Below are 27,478 nucleotides of genomic sequence, written 5' to 3'. Positions count from 1 at the left end.
TGATAACAGATGGCGGAATTGTTCAGAATCGGATCTCGTATTCAATATTGCAGCGTTGATGATGTTTTTGACAGACAGAGGTGCGTTGAATTGATGCCCTGTCAGGCACTGACTGTCGTTGGGAGCGGACGGAATTAGTGCCCCTTCGCTGAAAATGCCCTACAAGCCCATCACAGCACCGACAGCTACTGGCAAGTTCCAACCGAAGTTCCTGGCAATTGAACTCGCCCATCGGCAATTGACGTGGGGGTCTCGTTCAAAAGCCGCTCCTCATCTTCAGCTGCTTCACCTTGTGATATTCTTCTCGTACGATCTAGACCACAGTGTTATCCCAGATCTTTCTTTGCTCTTCATTGCAACCATTCGGATCTGAGCCTGAGAGCTTTGACCCGCTTTTAGCCTGGTTGACTGTCGACCCGGCATGGTGCATGGTGCATGGTGCATGTCTTAGATTTCCCCTGTAAAGCCTCATGCTTCCATCTCTAGCCATGGAGATGCGCATAATTGCGGCTTATTAGAGACATGTTTCCTTTCAGTCAAGACCAAGTGGCCTTGTTGGTGTCTAGCCCCTGCACAGGCAGGCAGTAACGAGATGGATTAGTTGCATGTGAAAGTATGATCAAGTATGTTACATTGGGGGCATGCATTGTCTGATCGAGACATTTGATCATGGATCCTAGAAGATGTCGGACGATCTAAAGAATTTAGATACAGCTGAAGATGTGTTCTGTGGGTGCGCAAGTTGAGTGCGGCGCACAGTCTACCCGAGAAACTGTCGCAATCCACGACTACCATGGCGCATGAAACTTCTCATTTTTGGTCCACATACTGACTTTACTATCGCTTCTCTCTCGAAAATCTTACGTGTTCGAGAATGAAATGGATGGAGGCTGTATGTGAACTTACGGGTTGTATAGGGTACGGAAATGTCAAGTCAAAATTATCGTTGTTGATGTCACTTTCTCGACTGCGAGTTATTGCCGGTTGTTGAAGTTAAGCGCAGGCTACGAAAATAATTTAATGATATTGAACATAAGAAATTCACAGTAACGCCGTTCGTCTATGAATGCTACTATATGAGAATGGCATAATTATTTTGCTTGAGGGTAGTGACAAAACATAGGGTTCGGACATGATCAATGCCAGTTCGAAAAAATACAATGAGAACGATCCAAATAGCTAAACCTAAGATAATAAGCCAGACAGAACATGAAGTAAATGTTTATCTTGAGTTTCTGGGGATCTCATTTCATATCAAACTGATGTCTAACGTTAACAGCATTGAGTGATTGGCCTGGTGGAGCAAGTACAGGTTAGTGATCAACAAGGCATCAGTAAGAACAGGGCAATCATGATTCTATAGATGGTCGTTCACATTCGTTCAGCTCCTCATTCAATTACTGCATAGCCTAGCTGGAGTGCTAGATGTCAATCGGCTTACCCCCACGCTCCAAGACCAACAGCTCAACGGCTCCGACCCAAATCTCAGCTAACCTCAAAATGACGACGGACCGACAGCATTAAACCGTACCTGCGCCCGTCACAGTGAACCCCCACGTTTCTGATCGAGGCTCACTGTCTCCCCCGTGTTTATTGTCCGACATGCAAACCTGCACAGAATGCCATTGAAGGAGGACTACCCCAGAATCTTCCCCGCAAATGATCATCGTTTAGACACGGATAGAATGCCGACAGCAGAATCGGCCCGACGTGGGGGGTCACACGAGATGACAAGTTACTGACTTCATGGTTTTCTGGGGGAATGTAAGAGTGGTTCGGCGTCTAAATCTGGGGTGTAGTTCGCGACTGTCATTTGATGAGGAAGAATTGAAGTTTTGGGCTACCGCGTTCCGCACATCTTCGCAGATTGTTTTGATCACTTGTAATCATGACGAGCATCTTAGAATCTCTGTTTTCATTAAAGGGCCGTAAGGCTGTTGTTACTGGCGGCACGAGAGGCATCGGACAGGCTATGGCTCTATCGCTTGCAGAAGCAGGCGCAGATATCATCCTGGTGCAGGTAAGTCTTCCGCGTCGTTGTAACCCGCTAGACTGTCTGACACCATCAAGAGAAACGAAAGAAACATCGAGAGCAAGACATTGATAGAAAAGCTTGACCGAAAAGCTTTCATATACACTGCGGACCTCAGTAGTCAAGAACAAGTTGAGAATCTCAGCAAACGCATCCTCGCTGACGGTCACGACGTCAGCATCTTGATCACCTGTGCCGGCATCCAACGACGACACCCCGCCCATCAATTCCCCATGAGCGACTGGGACGAAGTCCTCCAAGTCAACCTCCGCACAGTCTGGACCCTATGCCGCGATCTAGGTTCATACATGCTAACCCGCAAGCCCGACTCCAGCGGCCATCGCGGAAGCATCATCAACGTCGCGTCACTCGTCAGCTTCCAAGGCGGTCTTACGGTCCCCGCGTACGCAGCAGCAAAAGGCGGGATCGCACAGCTTACAAAAGCTTTGAGTAACGAGTGGGCGAGTCACGGTGTTAATGTGAATGCTGTTGCGCCGGGATATGTTGCTACGGATATGAATGAGGCGCTGATTAATGATGAAAAGAGGGCGGAGAGTATTTTGTCGAGGATTCCTGCGGGGAGATGGGGATGTCCAGAGGATTTCAAGGGTGTTACGGTGTTTCTGGCGGGGAGGGGGAGTTTGTATGTTTCTGGGGAGTTGGTTACCGTTGATGGTGGATGGATGGGACGATAGCATCCCGAGGCAGGAATTTATTGTGCACTCTATGTTCTTCAAGAAGTTAATCAATCACTACTGACATGTTCATGCATATCTTTTTCCAATTTATCTTTGCGCAGTGAAACCTGAAGCTCTGAGAGAAAGTCCCTCAGTTTCTCAGCATCACTTTCATGCAAGAGTACGGGGGACTTTCCATGACTGACTCGGCGTCATGGAAAGTTTCTGGGCACAATGGAGCTCACGCCAACGTGGCCAACTCCCGACTCCAACAGTAATGGAAAAACACGGCTTCCTCCAAGGCACAGCCCGGAAATAAACCCTGCATCGTGCGGCTCGTTACCCCAGATTTACGTAGTTCTTTAGTTCGTGGGGGGCACAGAACCTGTTTTGCGCGTGGGGGTTCCGGATCAAATCTGACGATGTCGTGTTAGCCGGCGGGGAAGCCGAGTCATGACGGTTTAAAAAGTCGGGGAAATCTGTTTCTGGCCAAGTCTCACCCATCGGCAACAATGGCCAAGATCACTTCCGTCAAGTACTACCGTGTTAAGCCGCGATGGCTGATGGTGAAAGTCGTTGATGAGAATGGACAATATGGATGGGGTGAAGCTACGCTCGAGGGTCATGATCTTGCTGTTGAGGGGTGTTTGGATGAGATGATTCCGCGGATCATTGGGCAAGAAGCAAAGTAAGCATTGTTGCCCTGGAGAGGCTTGGTGAACAGCTATTGATGGACGTGGCAGTGATATCGAAAATATCTGGCAAACCTTCTGGCGTCATGGATTCTACCGCGGCGGACCAGTTTTCATGTCTGCCATCTCAGGCATTGACATCGCGTTATGGGATTTGAAAGGTGATTACAGACACCGCGCTATTGACAGCCTGAACCTAACATGAACAGGTCGCAATCTGAAGGTACCTATCTACGAGCTCCTCGGCGGCAAGGTGCGCAACAAAGTCCAAGTTTACTGCTGGATCGGCGGTGATAGGCCATCAGATATCGAAGCAGCCGCGTAAGTACCAATAACAACTGCAATACCCAAACTGTGCTAACAACGCGCAGAAAGAAGCGCCTTGAGCAAGGCCTCACATGCGTCAAGATGAACGCCACCGAAGACTTAGGATGGATTGACTCCCCATCCGCCCTCGACAGCACCGTTGAGCGTCTCAAACAGGTAAAGGCATTCGGTCTCGACGCAGGTCTTGACTTCCACGGAAGGTGTCATAAAGCAATGGCGAAGCAACTCGCACGAGCCCTTGAACCCCACCGACCTCTGTTCATAGAGGAGCCTATTCTCGTGGAGCATCCTGAGGCTATCAAGAAGCTGTCTGACCAGACTGTCATCCCAATTGCCTTCGGTGAGCGCCTATATACACGCTGGGATATCAAACGCTTCCTAGAAGATTCGAGTGTCGATATCCTACAACCTGACATCGCGCACGCAGGCGGTATTTCTGAGACGAAGCGTATAGCTACTATGGCTGAAGCTTACGATGTCGCCATCGCGCCTCACTGTCCACTTGGACCTGTCGCATTCGCTGCCTCTGTTCAAGTAGCGCTGTCATCACCAAACTTTGCCATTTTGGAGATGAGCTTGGGGATGCATTATAACACGGAGGCCGGAGATATTGATCTCTTGACGTATCTCAAGAATCCTAGTGTTTTTGATCTGGAAGGTGGTCACGTCAAGGCGCCTACGGGGTATGGATTGGGAATTGAGATTGATGAAGAGATGGTGGCTAGGATTGCGAAAGAGACGGTGCCGTGGCAGTGTAAAACGTTCCATGGTCCTGATGGCAGTATTAGAGAGTGGTGAAGCAATAGTGCATACAGCAGTTCAAGACGTTATTCTAATATGAAGTGCTCGTTCCAGTCTGTCATCAATTCTTTCGGCCACAACTTGCCATCGACATTCCAGGTCTCGTGTCGTTCTCTGACATCCCACGAAAGCACATGAAATCTGGGGTAAGTAACCTCCGGGACATGGTCGGCAATTCAGGTCGGGATGATGGAACCCCCACGCTCTTGGCGATGGAGGCCCCGGAAATCCTGAGTGAGGGGTCAAACTCAGACGGAAAAGCATTCGCGAACTCGGTGAGATCCTGTTCTATTTACTTCTCTGAACCTGCCCTGCTGTATTACCCCGCGTTTAAAAAGACTTGTCGAGATGAGTGAAAGAACCTTGGAAGTCTTGGTCTATGGCCTTGGAGCGTAAGTTCACTTACAGTGATCAGATCATGACTGACAGTCGTCAAGGATCGGGTCTTTCTATGCCTTCATCCTGAGCCGTAGTGAACATGTTCACCTAACCGTCGTCGCCCGATCGAATTTCGAGGCTGTTTCCGCGAACGGTATCTCGATTGACAGCCAGAACCATGGCAAACACCATGTAAAACCTCACAAGGGTATGTGTCGTCGAAAATCTTCATGAACTTGCCCTCATCACAGTGCTAGTTTTTCGAACTGTCGCCGAGGCTGGCCAAAAGTTTGACTTCATCATCTGCACGAATAAAGCAGTTGACCAGCTCAGTACTGCTTCTGACATTACCCCCGGCGTCGGTGATAACACCTCAATTGTCATTATCCAGAACGGTGTTGGCAATGAGGATGCGTTCCGTGAAAAGTTCCCGAGTGCAACCATAATTTCATGCGTGGTATGTGTATTTCTTTGACCTGTCATCTTCTTACTAATGATTGTAGACGTGGGTTGGTGCCAGGCAGCCAGAACCTGGTTTCATACATCATACGACTTCCGAGGATATGCAAGTTGGGTTATACCCAAACAAAGCGGGCGACGCATCACAAGACAGCCAACGCCTCGCTCAGTTTGAATCACTTCTGTCGATTGGCAAGACCATCTTCCAAATAGTTCCCAATATCCAGGTTCAACGATGGGAAAAGGTAGTTTGGAACGCAGCGTGGAATTCGCTCACTGCTCTTACATTGATGGACACGCATGCATGGCTAAGCTCTTCTGACCTATCGACTCCCATGACGAGAAAGCTAATGAAGGAAGTCATTGATGTTGCTAATGCGCTTGGTGTGCCTTTGGGGTATGAACTGATCGATAGGCTTCTGGCGAAGATATTGGCGATGCCGCCTATTGGGAGCAGTATGAGGACGGATTATGAGAATGGTAAGCCAATGGAGGTTGAGGTCATTTTGGGGTATCCTGTTAGGAAGGGAAGAGAGCTTGGTATTGATGTTGCGACCATTGAGACTCTGTATACCATCCTGCTGGCCATCAACAAGCGGCTTATAAGCGCGCAGAGCAAGTGAGACTAGTCTTTTACTAAAGCATCAAGAGAATCCCTAAAATGACGAATACTTCTGGCGGTTTTGAGACTTTGCATATAAAGGTCCCGGGCACTCGTGATACCGCTTCCGCTCACATGCCTTTGCACCGCCATATCACGACATCCTCAGTCCATCGGCAAATGACGGCAATGCTTAAATCCGCACTGCAACCCCATTCCCCCTCAGATCGTGGGATGTTCTTTTAGTGCCGATTGATGACTCGAGAGAATTCCCCTTTCGGCCATCCTCGCACCGTATCCATGTCGTCGGGCTCCATCTGGGAACCCCCACGCCCTTCTCCTCTCGGGCTTGACTCCGAACCGACAAGTTCGCGGGGTCGCGTGGTCCTTTTCGGTGGCGGAATGGCTTATGACCTCCATTTAATGGAATTCTCCGCCGGGTCAGGCTTTGCTCGTTTTCTACTCTATTTTCCGCGTTTTTGCTACCGTTTCGTTTGTCGTCAAAATGTCAGATTGCAGTGCTCGTCGATCGTCGAAAATGCCCCATCCTAATGATCTCCATCGCTCCACTCAATCAGCATCAGCACCACCTGGAAACGCAGCGCAATTACCGCAAGGACAATGCCGTTATATCCTCACAATACCAGAACTCAAGGGCCATCGCTGCGGATGCATGGGCTTTCACCACAACACATCCCTCCCAGGCGCGACATGTTACTGTGGCCATTTCTCGTGCTTTCATTCATCAACATCTCTAAAAACAAGCGAGGATATCACAGCGCTCAAGAAACGAGTCCGAGAGCTCGAAGCACAACTGCAGCAAAAAGGGAGCTATCAACTGGAGAATCTCGTCGGTCGTATTAGTGACTTGGAAGAGACGGTGGAAGGGAATCAAGAAGAGGCGGCGAACCAGCTTAAAGCTTCGTATCAGAACAGTTCGGCTGCTTGGCAGGTGATAGAAGCACTGCAGGAGCGGATCAAAAGTTTGGAGAATTACTGTCAGTTGTACTGTGAGCAGATGATTGCGACGAGGAAAGAAGTCAAGGAACTGTATAATCGACAACTGGAAATGATGGATGGCGAGGAGAGTTTGGAAGAGAGGATAAAGACATTGGAAGACCCGGGGAACTTGCTACCGTTGTTCCAGACGGGGCAGATCGGCTCGGTGACTATGGACACGAGGTAGATGATGACTACGTGTCATTGAAACAGATAGGAGAGGTCGACAAGCAGTCAATGCGTAGGGGATAATAATACTAATTTTTACTACAATACCCGGTACTAAGGTACGCTTCGGGGGCAAATTTCTTATCACCTACACAGGAGTCTCTTATGAGTCACTCGTAGACCAACTAGAATCACCGCCTCTTTTCTCTCGCTTAGGTAGCTCTAGAGAACTACAACTATTGGCCTACTCCTTACTCCTGACACAACTGAGTCTAATGGTACGATTCAGTGATTACCTTTGTAAGTCACTTAGTTCCTATTGATTCCACGTTATCCCATAACCTATAAGCTAATGAAACCCTGTAGCGCCTGTAGCTGCACACTAGCATAAGCTATTTCGCCTATTGAACTACTGGCGACAAGGCTATTTAAAAAGATGTTAGGTCTTTACTTGCATTCTAACAGAATATAGGGTTTGTATAAGGCTAGCATATATGTATACGCGCTACCCAATTCCATCAGTCAGTTAGGGTTGTATTTGCCTATTCCCCAAATATCATAGGTGCTGCTGTCTAATGATACCGTGGAATATCCCGATGTTGAGTTGAAGGGCTGAGCGGCGGATGTATGCCTAAGCCATCAATTGATAAGTATTTAAGATATGCATATATCCGGGAGGGACTAACATCTTATTACAAGACATGGTTCCAGTTCTGAATGGATGGAGCTTATTCTATTTGTAGTGGCTGGTGGTTCTTTGGGCTGCTGTTAATGAGTTTCAGTCTGTGCAACAACAAAAAGCGCAGAGGGGCGGGCCTTATACTTATCATTGAAGTCGCCCCATGTAGGGGTCACTAGAATATGCAGACATCCGATAGAAACACACCTTATCTTTGGTCTGGCGATCCGTGTTCATGTGAGACGCCATGCATGAATTAGCTCCACTACCCTTGTCTACAAGGTCAAACTCCTACCATTGGGAAGCGCACTTTGGACTGGTAAGACTGAGGCCCCCAAGAGAGAGAGAGAGGGTCGCAAAAGCTTGTGGGAGTGAAGTTGAGCGGGATAAAGTTTGATAGGCCACGTCTCAACAAGCGTAGGTAGCATTTCCCACTTCTGTTGCAGTCCAGCATTCACCTGGCATTGCCTAGACTACCCCATTGGCTACCTCAATCAGCTCGAGTACACCAAATTTGGGTCAGCTGGCTACGTTACTAACCGATAATTGGCTGTCTAACATCAATGCATTAACGAGGCTCTGTTACACAAGGGCTTAACCTTTCCAGGGCCTTTTCCCTCCCCGCATTCTGGGGCCGATGTAAGCTTCCTAGCCTTGCACCAAGTCTCTATGTCTTTCAAGCCACAAGTCATTCACATATTCTGGTATCAGCCCACCGAATCTTAGAATCAAAAAAGGAATACCGCGCGCTGTGTATAAAGAATCGTCCACTGAGTGCGACCTGAAAGCTTTGGAGTATTTGGATATGTGGTTGAAGAACAATTTTGAAGAAATGAATGAGTCTGTAAGCAATGATGAACTTTGAACTAGAGATCCCTTCATGGAGTTCTGGACACTTCTAGCTCAAGATTTATACAAGGATTTGTTTGAAGATAACATGAGGCCTCGTCTTGATGTATGTGTAACTAATCCGAAGAAGCTGTCTCAGAAATAGCAGAGAAAATAACTGTAGAAGGCGTACAAAGTATTGGCAGACACGGACAGAGTTACGTTCCCTATCTCTTCCAGCTTGCTGCTCTTGCCTATACTTTCTGCAAGGCCCACTATCAATACGACCCTCTCCATGCAGATGATACCGACTGCACCTCTATCTTCACATCCTTCACAACACCAACAGAAAACAGTGACACGCCCGTGCTTGAATCCGGAGGAAAGATTTGTGCTGTTATCGCCTCCTCGCCACGCCCACCAAACACCTCAACCGATGACCAGTCTAGCAGAATGCGCAGTTTAACATTTCCATCTCTTACAGGCAGCGGAGCGTAGTATATGCCGGAGAACGAGGCGCTGAAAGAGGAATCACCAGATGATTCACGATTAACGAACATCTCATTGGTTTCAAAGTCATAACCAATAGCGGTGCCGTATTTCTTGCCGTCTGTTCGCAGGTTCAGGCCCAGCATCTTGGACTCTTTGCCAGCAGCAAAGGTCAAGGTTATATCCAAAGCCTTTCCAGACACTGGGAGAGTCAAATTGCCCGTGCGCAGTGAACGCCATTGATTCTTATACAACATCCTTCTGCTCTCCAATGTCTGCAGGTTAGGGTGCGGCTTCTGTATCAGGCGCGCCCTTCCGTCGACGGTTTCAAGTGTCAAGACCCGAGGAATGCTCATCGCGCTTCGCCATGGGGAAGTAGGGATATCCACTGCGTATGCCCAATCGTTCATCCAGGCGATGGCCACGCGCTCGTAATTGGAAAGTCCATTGTAGGTGGCAGCAGCGTAGTAGTCAGGCCCGTAGTCCACCCAGTTAGCTCGTGGCGGGAGTGGTTTGTCTGTGAAGACAATTTCGCCTACGTCAAGATGACCCCAACCTCCTGTGGCGCGATCGACAAGTTGAATATACGCTGTCTTGCCAATGAGGTTGGCGACATTCCAGCTCGCCCATATGACATCGCCTCCATTGACGCCAGTGGTCGATCGGACAACCTGTCCATCCACAATCAGGTTGATGGCTGTCTCCTGGTCGGCAGTTGTTCCATACAGGTCTGGGTTGTACGGATTGTTGCAACAGCCTATCTTGAAGGCAATGTATTTCTTGGAGACAGTAAATTTCTTGGAGGTGAGAGATCCCACAGATTCATCGCCCTTTTCCCACAAGGTGAGCACCTGGCCGTTGCTGGGCTGTTGATTGACGAAGTCACCAGTTGGCGTCCAGCTTGATTCGGCGAAACTGGTTTCTTTCCAATCTTCAAACACCACGCTACCTTCTGGAGCAGACGCATCGTAGACATTGTTGGCATCTGCTGTGAATGTTGTTCCATCAAAAGTGCCGACCACATACTGGGTTCCTGATCCGCCTGCATGTGCAGGGCCACCAGGATTGAGTCCGATAACCATAACCCACTTGGTTCTGGACTTTCTACCATCCACAGGAAGCTCAAACAAGCTGGGACACTCCCACTGGCCACCAACTGCATTGACAGGACCAAATTCACTGACATTTTCCCAAGCTGTCAGGTTTTTGGAAGTGTAGATAAGCAGTTTGTGAAGGTTGGGCAGCGAGACGGTCATGACCCAGTGCTTGCTTGGCCCGTACCAGAAGACGAATGGGTCACGGAAGTTGAGGTATTGGTCGGCATATTGGCTGGGAGGCTCAAGGATGACTGGGTTATCAGCATATTCAGTCCAAGAAAGACCGTTATCGGTGCTGAAGGCGATTGATTGGGATTCCTGGCCGGCGCGGACAGATTTATTGCTCGGCAAGGTCATATCTGACATATAATGCGATGTATAGACAGCCACAAGAGGAGGTCTCTTGCCATGTCCAAGACCTGAAGTCATGGCGTCATCAGAAACAGCACTCCCGGAGTAGTAGAACTCATTCAACGATCCTGCTGGAGAGTCGAAGGCACTGAGGGCAACAGGTAACTCTTTCCAGCGCATCAGATCGTCGCTGACTGCGTGACCCCAGGACATATTTCCCCAGACGTCGCCTGTAGGGTTGTACTGAAAGTACATGTGATATTTTCCTTTGTGATAGATGAGGCCATTGGGGTCATTCATCCAGTTTTTGGCTGGGGTGAAGTGGTATTGAGGGCGATAGTTCTCGGTGTAGGATGTTGCACTGGCAGTTGCCAGCATGCAAGGAAGAAGAAGAAGGGAGAGTTGAAGTTGCATCTTTGTCTGAGTGCGTGGGAATGATGGTTGTGTAGTGAGATGGGAAAGAAACCATGCATGCTTTATACATCTTTCCTTATGGGAGACGAAAGTCGTGGATCACACTGATTCCTTGTCTTGACCTAGAACGTGAAGGAGTTATTGTTTTCCGTAAGTTGTTGTGGCTTGATGGTGCGGAACCAAGGGTCGATACCAGGCGCCTCTGTAGATGGCTTCGGTCATGAGTCTACGTACGTAGCTATAGTCGGGCGACATATGTGGATAATGCGGGCTCTAGGAACCGTAGCCTACCTTCCGCTTTCATATTAGAAGGGCTTTAAGTCCATAGCAAGTCACTTTCCATTCATGTCGCTTTGTTATATGGCCACAATTACTTTGATCTTATTGGGTCATTCAGTAACCTCGCTTCTGATCTCATCGCGCGAGACCCCTGCAGTTCACAAGACTCATATGAGGCATTTATGTGTACTTGATGTGGAGTGAATAAGAGAGGTTACGACGCGGCGTTGCGATCTCCTCTTCCATTCTTGATGAGACAATGTCGGCTAGGATAATGTGACATGTGAATCAGCCAGGTATTGCATTGTACCTAGCTTCTAGCGGCTTTCCATAATGCAAGACCCTCAACTACTGCACCTCGCTACTAAATTAGCGTGGAGGCTAAACCTCCCCCACATCAGCCTGCAGCGTGTCCGAGTCATTGATGCACGTATCCAACAGAAGACGACACCAACGGGGTTCTTCCGAACTTACCTCGACGGGTTCGAGTAGCGGGAATGTGTGACAAGGTTTAGTTTTGATACCTACCCAAATCGTCCCAACAATATGGGCTCAGAGCGTTCCTGGTATATCATTCCCTATTCTATCACTTCCCCGCATCTCCGCAACCTCTTCATAGCTTGAGCGCGGTCCAGCACCTGCGCCGAGCTGTGCGGAGACTCCGCATCATTAAGATGGACGTGTGACTACACTACGCATGCGTAGGCTTTAACATGGTACTGCTTGGTCATAGTCACTTCTGGTCGCCTTATCGGTATGGGAAAGGTCGTGATCCCGCCATTTGTTGTGACCATACGATAGCCGATTAGTGGTGTTAGACCCTACTGGACCTATGTTGAGACTCAATCTGATTTAGAGGGGAAATACCAGGTCGTGCGTGAAGGCTGACGTCGCCCAGGCCAACAGTCAAGGTACTCGTTTCTGAGATGAACAGTCTATGTATAAGTACGAACAATGAGAGTACATTCACGTCATTTGCTTTGCCCGGTAGCATCACAACCTAAATCTTCGTACATTCACCGTTACCATGCTGAGATTTCCCAAGCTCGTCTCGCAGAGACTAGTGATCCGTCGTTTTTCATTCCTGTTATCCATCTTTTATGCCAGTGCAGTACTAGCTACTCCCATTAGCACCCGACCCAGCTATCACATCACGCCTGAGAAGAACTGGATGAGTGATCCCCAACGCCCATTCTTCCTGGGAGATGAATGGCATTTCTACTACCTATACAACTCCAACTTTGATATCTCAAACCCCGGCTCAGGGGGTACGGAATGGTATCACATCACAAGCACCGACATGGTACACTGGACCCGTCGCGGTGTAGTGATGGAGAAGTACAAACCGAACCCTCCCAGTGGGATTATACTTGGCGATATCGAGACCGGTAGCGCTGTCGTCGACGTAAACAACACTGCTGGTTTTGGCCAGAATGCCGTCGTAGCCATTGTTACGCAGATGGCAGATGGGGTGCAACAGCAATCCCTTTTCTACTCTACCGACAACGGGTACAGCTTTTCGCCATATGAAAGTAACCCCGTAATGCCAAACCCAAGCTCCACTTCAAAGCCTGCGTTTCGAGATCCCAAGATATTCTGGGATGACAAACAGGGGCATTGGGTCATGTCTCTCGCAGAGGGTGACAAGATTGGCTTCTACACCTCTACAGATCTTAAGACCTGGGCTTACATGTCCGAGTTCAAGCCTGGGAACACTGGCGTAGACTTGGGCACCCTTGAATGCCCAGATCTCTATCAGATAGACCTAAACGGCGATAGCACAAAGCGCACATGGATTCTCGCCATGGGCGCTAACGGCTATCGCTACAATAGGACGACAGGTATTGCGTATTGGACTGGGAATTGGGACGGCAATGGCTTCACAGCCACAGAAAGTTATCCTCAATGGATGGATGACGGGCCTGATTTCTACGCAACGGTCAGTTGGGAAAATTCTGATAATAAATACGGTAACCGTTATGCCATTGCCTGGATGAATAACTGGGAATATGCAGCTTCGCTCCCTTATTACGCGGATTTCGCTGGCCAGCAGAGTTTGGTCCGGGAGATCAAGCTCAAGACTATCAACGGTTCTCCCACCTTGGTCAGCATCCCAATAGAAGGGTATGAAGAGATAGTCGGATCTTCCAAGTCCGTGAATGATAAGACCATCACAACGGACCCTGCGTCTGCATCCCTCCCCGGCGGCATGGAGCAAGGGGCATACATCATCCGCGCCACGATCTCCAAGAATGACGGCAACAAGGGCAACGAAGTCCGGTTTGTCATAAGGTTCGATGGGGATTTCAGCACGACTGTCGGCTACGACTTTGTGCGTTCCCAGGCTTTCCTGGTCAGAGACTCAGACGGTTCCGCGACGGATTCTATGGCTGATGGTCCAAAGAAGGCGTACGATACCGTGCGCACAGCGTCGAATCCGTCAGGGGGGAGTACGGTCAAGCTGGTCATCTACGTGGATTGGAATTCGGTTGAGATTGTCGTGAACGACGGTGTAGCAGTGTTATCGGGGCTGATTTATCCGAATGAAGGTGCCAACGGCGTTCAGGTTGTCTCAGATACAGGAAGTTTGACGTTGGTTTCATTTAGTTACGCGGCTTGTGAGAGTATTTACTAGTTGTTAGTACTTTGCCCCTCGAAATTGATGAAATTGACAGACTCAAGACTGGTGGTATAAAGATGAGGGAGGTCATGATCGGGCCTTTACCTGCACGGCGTACTGACCTAGTCCTAATTGGCCAAGGTGTGGTGCGCAGCAGCATTCGTTCACCCTGCGAAATGATTGACTGCAAGGATGGTGGTTTTAGGTCAACAACTAGGTAGTTGAAGAGCTGCAGACCCTTTTCATCTCGCTGGACCAAAGTTACTCGGAAGGGAAGGATCTGCATATTCGTACACAGGTGCGACGGTGTTTTCGGCTCCCATCTTTCCAAGGTATCAGGAATCGCTCGACATTAGCCTGGACTAGTCGCAAGTGGTGGTCAGTCGGCTCCAGTCGGTGCCGATTGATTCGCGCTGTGTGGTGTGATGAGGTGTGACGAGTACTTACTGCTCTTCTCCTCGGTTAGTTTAGTCTTCACAAGTCGGTTGTACTGTACGAGAAACGAATTCAGAGTACGTGCCCTCCCTGCTACGTCGTCGTACAGTAGTGTTCCCCGCGACCCCAGCCCAGGCTAGCCGTGGCGTGGGGATGAGCAAATTAGTGGCCAGCAACCCTGCTTAGGCCCCCTTAGACCTACAGCACAGGAGACTAGCGGTTCAGCAAAGGCGGGGTAAAGTCAATGGTTTGGGTCATGTTGATCTGTATTAATATGCACTGTCTCGTCTCCACCCTGAGCTACTCTCCCTTTTCTTATCGTTCAGTTGCGCACAGAGCCAGTGTCTCATGCCTTAGCCTGCTGTGTCACAATGTCAGTTCCTGCGGCATGGCCATCGAGCCCGGCGAAGCTCACGCTGGAAGCTTGGTCGCAAGGCTGTATGATTGGCGCCTTGATCATCATGATCGGTATCACCTTGGCTAATATGCGACGTGGTGTCATGTTACATAAACTTATCTTGATCGAGGTGAGCATCTTGTCAGCATCGCCTTCAATAGACAATCATCTCACAAAATTTCCAAGCTCCTTCTGGCGATGCCAAATGGATTCTTCACCTTTTTCGATCCTCCGACCTGGGGATGGTATCTCTCCTCGACTGTGATTTTCCTCATTATCTCGTGGAATCTGCATAACGTCATCGCCTGGATGAAGAACAAGCCCTTCCTTTCAAAGCGAAATAATGCTATATATATTGGCACTATCATACTGGTCCAGCCTTACTGGGTCCTTGAGATCTATGCTAACTTCACCTACTTCAACACTCCTAATACTCATCTTTTCTCCTCCACTCGGCCGCTTGAGGCTGTCTGCCGGTAATCATCACCACCAAGAATAGCTGAGCAATTTGACTGACACATATCAGCGATCCCTGGTGGATCTTTACCGCTATTAACCTTTTCTGGAACATTAAATACCGTTATGAGTTCAAACCCCTAGAGATTATCCGCATATCTCCTCGATTCGGTCTCTTACTATTGAGCATGTCTCTCAGTATCATCTTCATCATTGTCGATCTTCTCTCGGTCACGCCTGTTATCCCGATCGGTGTTATCAATCCATTCTGGAAGTTTGCATTTATCTTCAAATGCTTCACCGATATGATCGTTCTAGACGACTTCAAAACCGCACTAGATAAGCTAAGTCGGTACAAAATGGAGCAGAACTATCCGCTCCCTTTCAGCAGACCTAGCAGTCAGATACAACACCAGATGCCCAGGCCAGGCGGGGACATTTTCCATGATAGATGTTATCGTGAAAGCTTGAGCGTGACAGTCGAGCATTTGGAAGGGGGCGACGATTGTGTAATTAGTGCCCCGACGCGAGCAAAGGGGTTTCCTAATGCTGGGCTTTTAGGCAGAGCGCATTCATAACGCCCCAGAATCAACAAGAATGCCAGTGCCTTAATCCTGTGACCGAAATCCATACAGTGACCATTCTTTCATCAAGTGCAGTTACATGAAAGCCTACAGACCTCAACATGCAAAGCTCTCCCGTCGCAACCCCGGAGTACTGCCACTTTGGCACGATAGGTGAACGGAATGTGCTTATGAGCCAGGAGTACATTGGCCAGAACTAACTTCCTGATTTATAGAGTTGCGGAGAGGGCATCCCCGAGACCAGTGACTAGGGTCTCAAGAGCTAGAGCTGTAGTTGGTCTAGAAGCACAGCGCAGGACGTTCCATGCATGCACGAGCGGTGATATGGCGGACGGTATGTACCATACGGTGACATCGGATGATTCGGAGTGGGTAAGATGCAGGGAAGATGATGCTCCAAAATTCCCTCGCAACCTGGTCGTGCTCAACATGTCATAAATCTGACGGACCCTTGACAATTCCCGCAAGCGACGTGAAGCACGGATCAAGCGCTTGCTCAAGCTTGGAGATTCATCACTCAGATAGCGCCCGTCGAGCATCGACCATGCGCTTAGTGCATTAGCGGGGTGTTTATGGTCTCGAATCCGATAGGTCAGGTCAAATGGAAATGATGATCAACATGCAAGGATCTGATAGTGGAAATACGCGTATGGGTAGAACATGGCTTGAGCTCAAACAATGAGCGTTGTCTAGCCTGAGGCTATTAGCTAGGGAAGGGCTCTCGGATTGCCATATGTGCCAGCAGGGCCGTCAGGGTGCTATACGTACTGCAGTATGGTGGGTTTCCTGCAATGCAGCGCAGTGGAAACAACGCTAGTGAGCATTGTGTCTGCTAACGGGCTTCCAGAAAGCAAATGGAAGTTGGGATGACACCTTAAGGTGTCAGAAGCGTCCACTTCGTAAGTGTTACATCGTTTCTTCCCGTCGGCGCGATAAAACAATAACGCTGAACGGTCATTGGTAGCAATTAGGCGAGGTTCCAAGTGGTGTCGATCAAGCTTGCTTTTGAACGGCGTCTTAAATCGCATTAGGAATAACCTCATTGTGCGGGGGAATTCCGAGGAAGTATGTTGGTAGATCCCTTGTCCTCAATGGGGACACTGCAGGTAGCTACCCTCCTTCTACTCCCTACCGGCCTTCTCTCATCGCTTGGACTTCTCAACTACCCCATATGGGGAAGGTAGAACAGGTCTTATCTGAGCCCAAGATGGCCTCGTTTTTGTCGATCTTATGGGTGTTGGTCCTAGCAATCAACTCCGCATGATAGCTTTGACAGCCAACAGCCCAACCCCGCACCCAACATGATGCCATCCCCAGTTCAAAGCTGCAGTGTTGCGGGCACAGATCCAGATGACGGAGATTCGATAGTTAAAGTTAGCTCCGGCTTGACCGACACCTTCTAGAAACATTCTAAGCTCATGATCGCCCGGCTTCGCTGTTACAGCTGCTGATCCACGTCGTAATCCTGCTCATTTGTAGAATCTGCGAACCGACGAATGGACTACTTGGCGATGAAAGAGATGATTGGCTCCATTCGAGGCCGTCGTGCTTCGATATCTCCGGGGCTTGGGGTGATGCTTCTCGAAGCTTATCAACACCAACTGGAGTCAAGTTCAGTCACAGTGGATCTCAATGAATGGCTTGGCAGGCATGTGAGAAGAGCGTCGTCGACTAGTCGTAGTCTTTCCTAAAGCCAGATGAGATGGGAAACATGGGTCGAGTCACCAATACAAGCTCCAGTTCCTTCATGGGTGCAATCACCAGAACTCGTCCAAAGATAATGATAAATCCAAAGTTGTGAAGAATCTATAAGAAGGATGTTGCCTCCTCAGCCCAGATTCTATTTACAACCGCAACTATCCTACTCACAGCATCAAGACATCCCCCTTCCTCAATACTCTATCTTCCATCTCAGCAATAGCTCGGGACCCTTCATCACTTCGAAGATGGGACTTCTTAGCAAAGCGTCTCTTTCGAGGCCCCAGGATGAACCAGGCAAAGCATGGCCAGCCATCGCCGTGGGCTTCTTCGTTGCCTTTGGCGGTGTTCTCTTTGGGTATGCCACCTCCCTCATCTCTCGAGAATCCCAAGGTTACTGACCTGTTCTATAGCTATGATACTGGCACTATTAGCGGTATCCTGGCTATGCCGTACTGGCAGCGCGAGTTCAGCACAGGTTATATCGACGCTGATGGAAACCCCAACGTCACTTCGTCTCAGGAATCAGCCATCGTGTCTATTCTCTCTGCGGGAACCTTTTTCGGTGCTCTTGCCTCGCCTCTCCTGTCTGATTGGCTTGGTCGCCGCCCTGGTTTGATGATCTCGACTTGGGTCTTCAACCTTGGAGTTGTTTTGCATACTGTCGCCACGGATATTCCCTTATTTCTGGCAGGTCGCTTTTTTGCTGGCTTTGGTGTTGGCCTCATCTCTGCTACTAGTATGTCCCATGTTTATCCACGTCTTACAGCGGCTAACTGTCATCAAGTTCCCCTCTATCAGTCTGAAACAGCGCCTAAATGGATCCGTGGTGCTATCGTTGGCTCTTACCAGTGGGCCATTACTATCGGTCTTCTTCTGGCCGCTGTTGTAAACAACGCAACTTCGAAACGGGATGACTCGGGCTCCTATCGAATCCCTATTGCGCTGCAACTTGCCTGGTCTCTTATCCTCTTCAGCGGACTGTTGTTTCTTCCGGAGACTCCACGCTTCCTTGTGAAGAAGAGCCAGTTGGACAAAGCGGCAAAGTCTCTTAGCCGCCTTCGAAGATTGCCTGCCGATTCCGCAGAAGTCGCACACGAACTCAATGAGGTCGTAGCAAACCATGAGTTCGAGATGAGTCTTGGGCAGTCCTCCTATCTTCAGTGCTTCAAGCCTCCCATGCTCAAGAGACAACTCACGGGTATGGGCGTCCAGGCGCTACAGCAGCTTACAGGTAAGCGCAATCCAGCCACAAGCACTCTTAAAGCATTTTAAATAATTCTAACTATTTCCTTAGGTATCAACTTCATCGTATGTTCAAGAAATGGTACCTCTGTGAAGCTTCCAGCCAACTGACAATCTTCTAGTTTTACTACGGCACCAAATACTTCCAGAATTCTGGTGTTTCTAGTGGCTTTGTCATCTCAATGATCACTTCAGCTATCAATGTTGCATCGACAGTTCCTGGCATGTATGCAATTGATAAATGGGGACGCCGACCCATGTTGTTATGGGGCGCCATCGGCATGTCTATCTCTCAACTCATTGTTGCTGTCTGCGGCACTCTGTCGACCGGTCAGTATGACAACGGCGAGATTTTTATCAAGAATCTCGGCGGGCAACGAGCAGCTGTGGCCTTTGTTTGCATCTACATCTCCATCTTTGCAGCGACTTGGGGTCCCCTCGTTTGGGTGGTGACAGGAGAGATCTTCCCACTCAAGACACGAGCCAAATCCCTTAGCATCACAACTGCTACAAATTGGCTACTTAACTGGGCTCTGGCTTATTCCACGCCGTATATGGTTAATTATGGCGTTGGAAACGCAAACTTGCAGTCTAAGATTTTTTTTGTCTGGTTCGGTTGCTGCTTCCTGGGCATTGCATTTGTTTGGTTCTTTGTCTACGAGACAAAGGGGCTCACTTTGGAGCAGGTTGATCAGCTTTACGAAGAAGTCAGCGTCGCTCGCAAGTCGGTTCATTGGGTCCCGTCTTCGTCTTGGGAAAGTCGACAGGGCCACGGTGTGAAGAAGGAGGATGATGCAGAGGTAGAGGAAGTCGGCAATTGAGGGAATTCGGTGGAAGATGTAAATAGTCTTGGAATATGGAGAGTGGTGAGCTCTAGCTGGTCCATTACGAGAACAGTGGTTATGTTCCAGATTCAGAAGACGTTCGGGAGAAGGACACCGGTAGCCAAGTCTTTTCCATGTAACCTACGTTGGGAATTACAGGTTGGCAGGTTTTGATGGTGGAAAGTTGGGGATACTTGTGGTTGTTCGAATGTCTTTGTTTTCTCTTCTTCTCTTGTCGGGCTTGTCCCTTTTTCTAGATAGCTTTCTTCTCTAGCTTAGAGATAACTCACTTCGCATCGCGCCGCACAAATTGAAAGTACTCGTGTGAGCATGCTTAACCGCCCCTGGGCGATTCAGTGACAGTCATGTTGCCCAAAGACTGGAAGGAGTTCTAATCAAGTGAACCTTTGAGTAGTTGGTTTTTCCAACGCCTGTTCATCTGATCTCTTGAAACCCTTTGACTGATAGACGGGTGGGCTTCCAGAACTGCCTTGAGGATTTCTGTGACACTTGCCTCTATTGATTACAGCACTAAGCATCAGGCAACATGTTAGAACAGTGCTCGAAGGCTCTGAAGCCTTAACTGGGTGAATAAATATCGTCTAGAATAGTCTTGCTCTGCACTGCGTATTCATGTTGGAGTTGATCCGATAGCACAATCCCATGGCTTCTTGAAAGGTCTCTAGGTCCTCCCCTGGGCACCTACGTACAAAGCCCAGCATAAAATTAAAAGCCAGGCATCCTTTGTTAACAGTTTTACTTTTATTTTCATGAATTGCGTACCATTCCCATAATACACGCAGCTATCTAGTTCTTTCCAAGCTCCTTCGCACGGTCAGCAGCAGCCTTGACTGCCTTGTCCACGATCTCCTTGAGGCCAGAGTTCTCGAAGCTAACAAGAGCAGCGTGGGTAGTACCGTTAGGGCTGGTGACGTTCTTTCGCAGCTGAGCGGGCTCATCAGAAGACTCAACAAGCATCTTTCCAGCACCAAGGCAGGTCTGTGTGGCGAGACGAGTAGCCTGCTCTTCAGAGAGACCAAGGCCGATACCGCTGGAGATGAGATGCTCGACGAAAGCGAAGAAGTAAGCAGGGCCAGAGCCTAGACATGTTAGCAACAGTCATTTTACAAGATCTCATGATGAACTTACCAGAGATACCAGTGACGACATCAAGAAGCTCCTCCTTGTCAACCCACTCAGCAGCCTTGCTCACACTCCCCAAAAGCGCAGACGTCAACTCCCTCTCTTCCTTGGTAACATCCCCCGCCGCATAAAGTCCACTCGCACCCTCACCCACAAGCGCAGGTGTGTTCGGCATAACACGCACAATATGCGGCGCCTCACCCGCATCGCCCTTGAACCACTGCGCAATGCTCTCCAGCGTAATACCCGCCGCGATAGAGATAACAACAGGCAGACTATCCCTCTTGGCCCAGGCAGAGCTCAGCTCCTCGCAGACACCCTTTGCGACCTGCGGCTTCACAGCGAGGATGACTACATCGGCGTCGGCGGCGGCTTCTTTGTTGTCGGCGGTGGTCTTGACGCCTAGGTCGGCCATCTTGTTGCGGTTCACGTCCCAGGGCTCGGAGACGTAGATGTTGGACTTGGGGATGTTTTTGGCGAGGAGGCCGCCGATGATGGCGGCGGCCATGTTGCCTCCGCCCAGGAAGGTGATCTTGGCGTCTTGTAGTGAGGGAGTCATTGTGGTTGTGAGTTTTGATAGAAAGAGCGAGAAGGGATGCGCTGAGATGGGATGGTTTATTTATCGTAGGGTTCAAGTTTGGTGATACGTAAAAGTTTGGGGTGAAGGCCGACCCCGCATCGGATTAACCCTGCGCTACCCTTTTAGCTCTGGCGATGGAGCGATAACGGCCTGACGCGGGAAACAATTCGTGACAAATTTGACAGCTTTCCATCGGCATGGAACAGAAAAACTGATGTTTTTATTAATAACTGATTTGCTCATAACATAGTCAAGATCATGAGATCTTTTAGTCTTTTCAGAGCTATGACTTATGCCTCATGTTCGCTGGCAATTATTCAATTATCTCCTACACCAGTGTTGCACTTATCACATGAATTGAAGAATTTCGCAAATCAAAGTCGTCTTCTTCTCTCTCAATTGATACCCGGATTGACGAAATGCTAGAGCTAATTGTCGAGCTATCAGAGTAAATCTTTGTCAACCCCACGCTCGGTCGCTTAAAGGCGGCATTGTCACGATCTGGTGATAAGATAAGAACAAATAGTGAGATGACCCAGCGCGCATTCGGAGTCTCCTACAATGACTCAATTGACGCAATGGATGACTGAAGATAAGTAAATTTGAGTGCAAGTTGCTCCTGAATTGATTTGCTTTCGTGAGGTTGTAGTTCTGATCCAATTGCTTTCGCGTGGACAAATATCTCCGTGAATGCTTTTTGTGATGAATTTCGAGCACCTTTTCTTGCCAAAATATTCAAAAGCTTTCTTGATCACTTGTGTCAAAGCTGGCCAGTAAACAGGGAGAAAAAAAAAACTAAGCATGGAAGTTCTTTTAGATCAAATTGAGAACTTTCATTCTGTTCCCCAATGGCCTTGTATCATGAGGTATTAATCAATGTCGAATCTTCCATGATAGGGTAGCTCTTTCTTATCAATAATGACATCAGTGATAACAGTTTTATCAGAGTAATCTACGATTGTATTGGAACAGTGTTCTTATTATTTTGATGAATTAAAGTCGATGATGCAGTTGCGATTAAAGATTTTGACTTTTCATTGATAATCTTCTCACAGTCATGATATAGCGTCGCAATACATTACAAATCTCACTTGTCAGGGAACTTGCGGAACATATCAGCTAGCCTATCAATGGGCGCCGCCATGAGGCCCATGACAGTCTCAAAAGGCGGACTCTCCCCAGCACTAGGATGACTCCTCGTCGGCACAAAAGCCCTCGTGCGTTCAAACGACGCAGCCAGACTATCCGCGTCTTCAGCATGCGCTGCAAGAGCTTTCTCAAGAGCAGGTAGATCACGGTCGGCAAGTCGTCTTCCTTTATCGCCCATGTACTTCTCCATAGCTGGGTATATGACTAGTTCCTCACTGATGGAATGGCGCGCGAGCTCCCAGACGAATTGATTGCCGAAGCGCTGCTGATGATCATGATCGGTGGAGTTGACTACTTCGGTGTAGTACTTCTTCAGCTCACGATGGTCCTTGACGATGGCGTTTGAGACGGCCGACATAGCTGCTACTTGCACGCGGATAGGGCTCTGGACAGAGCGGAAGTGCTGAGGTCTGATGAACGTGCGGGGGTGAGGGTTCATGATGGCTCGGATTGAAGACATTATGATCAACTACCTTATGGTCTTTTGGAGATTGAGTATAGTTCCTGCTTGATTCGATAGATATTTGAATTCTCCTACACGACCTCTCCTTTTACACGTATGCATATAACCTAGAAATAAACCGCAATGTGAAAACATGACGGAGAAATGACCAGCTTCAATGTCAGCCAATCCTCCCTCCGTGACGGTCTTCCAGCGACAAATGACGGATTGTGCAACATCAGAAATGAAGCCGCTGACGATGCTCAGCGAAGCACCCAATCAAACAACAAGGGATCATAACTGCTTTTTCATGATTCGTCTTGTCTTGATCACAGAAGAACAATGCATCTGACCGGGCCATTACCTCCGGGGCGGATGGTACCGTTGTCTCTGATAGGTTCTGGGGATGATCGATCCTCGATCAATATTCCCCGATTGTGACGGAGAAATTACATGCCCCGAGATTTGTATCGGATGCGGCTGGAATGAAAAGTTAATCGGAAAGAGAGTTATCAACGGTTGGGAGCATCGCGATCACCTTTGCCTTAGTGAGTTGAACATGCTAATGCTCACCGTATCTCGATTATAATTCCACTTGATCATAAACAATCCAGCACAAGGAGCATTTCAGTCGATGGCACCTGAAAACCAGAATTAATCGCCGACATAAATCCCCAGCATAAAAATCGCCCAAGCATTACGCCATAGTCGAGTCACAGCTACGCCAACGACTTTTCACGGATCAACCCGTCATACCCAGTCTCCACTCCCCGCCGGCGATACAACGTCAAGCCAATTTTATTTCCAGAGTCATAATGTCATTGACTCAAGCTTTTGGAATTACCGACCTTCGTACCCCTAGCAATTGAGTGCTTGACCGCATGATTACGACCTACATGACGGAGCGATTGATAATAATCTCTACGCATCATAGTGGAGAAATCAATGCACGTCGGTAGTTGAAGAGGTAGTTGTCAGATAGCCGATGAATGTAGATAAAATGCTAGATCTGCTCGTGCATATTCCATCTGTATTCGACATCATTTCTTTCTGATTAATCATGTCGACTTCTTTGCTACGAAGTGCAATATTCCTCGCTGCAGTGGGTGCTGTTACTGCAGTACCTGTTGTATCAGAGGCTCAGACGACAGTCTCATCCTCTGGTCCAGCTGGTACACCACGTCCCTACAGCTTCGTGACTTCCCACGGCCCCTTCAAGGGAAAACCCACCACCACCGGAGCTCTCTCAACTACAGTTCTCGCATCAGCTATTCCTGAGCGTCCCCCTCCCCCAGGATCTTTCGACTACCCCGCCAATGGCAAACTAAACGCTCCCCAGCCTGCGCCCTACACTCCAGACGGCGGTGTCGGCACCAACGGCTCTGCGCCTGTATATCGCGTCCAGAGTGACTTTGACTACCAATCCCTCGCTCTAGCTCTGTACCAAGAGTGGATTGAACTCGATCTCTTCCGCTGGGGTCTCGCAACCTTCTCAAAGGAAGAGTTCGACGCCTACGGTATCAACGATGAAGACCGCTTCTTAATCGAACACATGGCGCGTCAAGAAATCGGCCACGCAACTGTGATCAGCAACATGCTCGGCCCCGAGGCCCCTAAGCAATGCACGTACAACTACCCCGTCTCCAACGTCCCCGAGTTCATCGACTTCAACCAGAAGCTCACGCGCTGGGGCGAGTCAGGCGTGTATGGCTTCCTGCCGCACTTGAACTCTGGACCTGCGGCGCAGTTGTTGCTGCAGAGCATCACTATTGAGGCGAGGCAGCAGATGATCTTTAGGCAGTTTGGCGGTACGTTTGCGATGCCGGAGTGGCATACGCCTGGTATTCCGCAGAGCTGGGCGTGGACGTTGTTGGCACCGTATATTTCGAGCTGTCCTTATAACCAGACGAGACTTGTGTGGCAGAACTTTCCGTCGTTGAATATTCTTAACCAGCCTAATCCTGCGCGCATCAATGGGTCTGCTGTGTGGAATGAGACGACTGGTGGATATGCCAATACTTTGTCGACCAAGGATATTGATAAGGATGAGCTCTGCGTCAACGCTACTGAGACTGGAGAGAACTGCAAGGCTGCCATCACACACAACCGTACCGTTCCCCTGTCTTACCCCGGCCGTCAGGTCTTCCTGAACTGGGACGCACCCGGAAAGCCCGTTGGTCCCAACAACAGCTACATCACCTCCACCAACGTTAAGGAGCCCAAGTTTGCTGCGTGGGTTTCTCAGCTCAACGTAACATACTCTCCTCTCCAGAACATCAGTCTTGAGGATAGAACGGCGTATACTATCCAGCCTAATGTTTCGACTTGGCAAGGTGATCCCGCTATCAACGGAACTATGTTCCTTGCTTTGACGGATACGGATCTTTATGTTACGCCTTATAACCTAACGATGATTAACCCTCACGTTGCCGCTCTGGCTGTTTACCAGGCTGGCTAAATCAGTCATCGCTGAGTTTAAGCTTAGTGCTCTGGCGATAAGCGTATGATGGATAGGGCTTATGGATACTTGTATAATTCTATTCTTGGTGTACAATACGACGACTTAATGATCACATATTGACTTTACATTACTCTTCAAATGATGAGACTAGATTGCGTGACGAGAATGAAATGCTATAAACAATTTGCCTTGTCACTTTAACTCAAATATCGTCATAACCATACAGACCCTCTTCCAATCCCTTGATCTGCAGCGCCAGCAACTTAGAGTAGTATCGGCACATAGCCAAGTTACCGCCATGATACCAGAATCCAGGATGTCCACTCTTCTGCCAAATAGTCCTCATCTCACCCTCATCATTGAAGCCCCAAACATCATTCACCTTGTCCGCAATCTCATCCCCAAACATGACCCTCGTCTGCGTTCTCATGTTCTGATATCCCGTCGCAAACACAATCTCATCAGCCTCGAGCTCAGAGCCATCCGCGAATCTCAGTCCATGCGGCAGAACAGTCTCGATCTCTTGTCCGTGCTTGACCTTGATTTTACCATCGGCGATGAGTTGAGAAGCACCGACGTCGATGTAGTAGCCGCCTCCGCGCTGGAAGTACTTGAGCAGAAGACCGGCGTCATCGGGACCAGCGTCAGTTTTGAAACCAGCTTTGTTGAGACCGGACAGAATGTCCTTGTCGAAGTCTGCTTGCTTCTTGGTCGTTGTGACAGAGAGGGCTTTGAACACGGGAATGGGAAGGCCGTGGATGAGAAGATCGGCGTCATCAACGGGGGGACCGTCTTCGGAGTAGACGCCCTTGAGACCAATGTCGGTGATGGCCTTGGAGGACACGACGTGGGTGCTAGAGCGTTGGACCATTGTGACGTCGTAGCCCTTCTCAAGGAAATCCTGAGCGATGTCGTGGCCAGAGTTGCAGGATCCAACAACGATGGCCTTCTTACCCTGGCTGTTATCACGAGCACCAGAGAACTCAGAAGAGTGACAGAGACGATCTCCCTTGAAGTCGGAAATTCCCTTCATGTCAGGCATGTTCTTCTTGCCAGAGTGACCAGTAGCCTGGATGAGATGACGAGGGTGCAGAGTTCGTCGCTCCTTGGTACCATCATCCTTGGTGCGCTCAACGGTGACATCCCATCGCTTCTTAGCATCGTCCCACTTGGTCTCAACGAGGGAAGTCTTCATCCAGATGTTGAGCTCGAGAAGAGTGGCGTAAGCTTCGAAGAATTGAGCGAGCTTGTCCTTGGGTGTGAAGATGGGCCATTGGGGAGGGAATTGGAGATATGGCATGTGATCATACCAGACGGGGTCATGGAGAACGAGCTGGTGGTATCGCTTGCGCCAGTTATCGCCAACGCGATCGTTCTGGTCGATTGCTAGAGCTTCGACGCCGAGCATCTTGAGACGAGCAGCGGCTGTGAGACCAGCTTGACCAGCGCCTAAAATTGTCAGCTATCACAGAAACTCATAGTCAAGAAGAAAGACTTACCAACGATCAGAACAGCAGGTTCGCTACCATCAGCGAAGTCAGCCTCAGCCTCTCGTCGCTGCGCCCAGTTCTTTCGGCCAGGCTTTCCACCATGCTCAACACCACGCGATCGATGATCATTAATGGCCTCCTCAAAACCCTTCAACTCCTGAATTCTCGTATAAAACGTGAAAATCTTCCACTCGCCATTCTCCTCAATCAACCTCGCAAGACCAAGTCCCTTACCGCGCACAGTCTCAATCTCGAAAAAGAACTGTACGCCCTGGACTTCACCAGCGCCATCGATAGGCAGAAACTGGGGCTTTCGCACAGGAGCTGAGCTATCGACCTCAATCTTGGTCAGGCGCAGACCGTCCTTTGATTCAGAGCAGGACTTCAGGAAGGAGAGGATGTTAGAAGGGCCTTGGACGGTGCGGAAGTTCCAGGATAGGGCAAGGTGATCGCGCCAAAAACCGTCTTCGGAGAATAGACGAGCGAGGGCTGTGAGGTCCTTGTTTTTGAGGGCTGTGTTGAAGGCGGTTACGAGGGATGTGGCAATTTCTTGGGGGTTTGAGGAGGAGGGCTTTTTGGTTGCGGAGGGGAACTTTGCGAGGGCGATGTTTGTTGAGCCGGGGACTGCCCAGGCTCGGGAAGTCCGGGGGATGCTCTGAGGAATAACGTCGCCCATTGTGAAT

At 49.2% G+C, this 27,478-nt stretch overlaps 10 protein-coding genes across 10 annotated transcripts; 6 read left to right on the top strand and 4 right to left on the bottom strand.

The window, feature by feature from the left end:
* Positions 1-1,888: 1,888 nt before the first annotated feature.
* Positions 1,889-2,727, top strand: J7337_011353 (uncharacterized protein; the record flags this gene model as incomplete). The annotated part of the gene is made up of 2 exons (XM_044828902.1): positions 1,889-2,020; positions 2,071-2,727. 2 exons carry the CDS (start codon positions 1,889-1,891, stop codon positions 2,725-2,727), a joined length of 789 nt encoding a protein of 262 aa, XP_044675577.1.
* Positions 2,728-3,221: 494 nt separating this feature from the next.
* Positions 3,222-4,526, top strand: J7337_011352 (uncharacterized protein; the record flags this gene model as incomplete). Its single annotated transcript, XM_044828901.1, has 4 exons — positions 3,222-3,397; positions 3,453-3,562; positions 3,611-3,722; positions 3,773-4,526. 4 exons carry the CDS (start codon positions 3,222-3,224, stop codon positions 4,524-4,526), a joined length of 1,152 nt encoding a protein of 383 aa, XP_044675576.1.
* A 351-nt stretch (positions 4,527-4,877) lies between these two features.
* On the top strand, positions 4,878-5,989 carry J7337_011351 (uncharacterized protein; the record flags this gene model as incomplete). Its single annotated transcript, XM_044828900.1, has 4 exons — positions 4,878-4,921; positions 4,967-5,115; positions 5,159-5,364; positions 5,411-5,989. 4 exons carry the CDS (start codon positions 4,878-4,880, stop codon positions 5,987-5,989), a joined length of 978 nt encoding a protein of 325 aa, XP_044675575.1.
* Positions 5,990-8,919: 2,930 nt separating this feature from the next.
* J7337_011350 (uncharacterized protein) lies at positions 8,920-10,992 on the bottom strand (the record flags this gene model as incomplete). The annotated part of the gene is made up of 1 exon (XM_044828899.1): positions 8,920-10,992. The coding sequence occupies one exon, from the start codon at positions 10,990-10,992 to the stop codon at positions 8,920-8,922; it is 2,073 nt and encodes a 690-aa protein (XP_044675574.1).
* Positions 10,993-12,298: 1,306 nt separating this feature from the next.
* Positions 12,299-13,906, top strand: J7337_011349 (uncharacterized protein; the record flags this gene model as incomplete). Its single annotated transcript, XM_044828898.1, has 1 exon — positions 12,299-13,906. The coding sequence occupies one exon, from the start codon at positions 12,299-12,301 to the stop codon at positions 13,904-13,906; it is 1,608 nt and encodes a 535-aa protein (XP_044675573.1).
* A 3,803-nt stretch (positions 13,907-17,709) lies between these two features.
* Positions 17,710-19,527, top strand: J7337_011348 (uncharacterized protein; the record flags this gene model as incomplete). The annotated part of the gene is made up of 4 exons (XM_044828897.1): positions 17,710-17,819; positions 17,875-18,695; positions 18,759-18,772; positions 18,829-19,527. The coding sequence occupies 4 exons, from the start codon at positions 17,710-17,712 to the stop codon at positions 19,525-19,527; spliced, it is 1,644 nt and encodes a 547-aa protein (XP_044675572.1).
* An 810-nt stretch (positions 19,528-20,337) lies between these two features.
* J7337_011347 (uncharacterized protein) lies at positions 20,338-21,232 on the bottom strand (the record flags this gene model as incomplete). The annotated part of the gene is made up of 2 exons (XM_044828896.1): positions 20,338-20,630; positions 20,680-21,232. 2 exons carry the CDS (start codon positions 21,230-21,232, stop codon positions 20,338-20,340), a joined length of 846 nt encoding a protein of 281 aa, XP_044675571.1.
* Positions 21,233-22,340: 1,108 nt separating this feature from the next.
* J7337_011346 (uncharacterized protein) lies at positions 22,341-22,862 on the bottom strand (the record flags this gene model as incomplete). Its single annotated transcript, XM_044828895.1, has 1 exon — positions 22,341-22,862. The coding sequence occupies one exon, from the start codon at positions 22,860-22,862 to the stop codon at positions 22,341-22,343; it is 522 nt and encodes a 173-aa protein (XP_044675570.1).
* A 1,042-nt stretch (positions 22,863-23,904) lies between these two features.
* J7337_011345 (uncharacterized protein) lies at positions 23,905-25,302 on the top strand (the record flags this gene model as incomplete). Its single annotated transcript, XM_044828894.1, has 1 exon — positions 23,905-25,302. The coding sequence occupies one exon, from the start codon at positions 23,905-23,907 to the stop codon at positions 25,300-25,302; it is 1,398 nt and encodes a 465-aa protein (XP_044675569.1).
* A 205-nt stretch (positions 25,303-25,507) lies between these two features.
* J7337_011344 (uncharacterized protein) lies at positions 25,508-27,471 on the bottom strand (the record flags this gene model as incomplete). The annotated part of the gene is made up of 2 exons (XM_044828893.1): positions 25,508-26,754; positions 26,805-27,471. The coding sequence occupies 2 exons, from the start codon at positions 27,469-27,471 to the stop codon at positions 25,508-25,510; spliced, it is 1,914 nt and encodes a 637-aa protein (XP_044675568.1).
* Positions 27,472-27,478: the final 7 nt, after the last annotated feature.

This window comes from Fusarium musae, chromosome 9 (assembly GCF_019915245.1).
Source record: "Fusarium musae strain F31 chromosome 9, whole genome shotgun sequence".
In the NCBI taxonomy this organism is placed as follows: Eukaryota; Fungi; Ascomycota; class Sordariomycetes; order Hypocreales; family Nectriaceae; genus Fusarium; species Fusarium musae.
The sequence above is the reverse complement of the archived record's forward strand: the minus strand, read 5'-3'. Positions and strand labels throughout refer to the sequence as shown.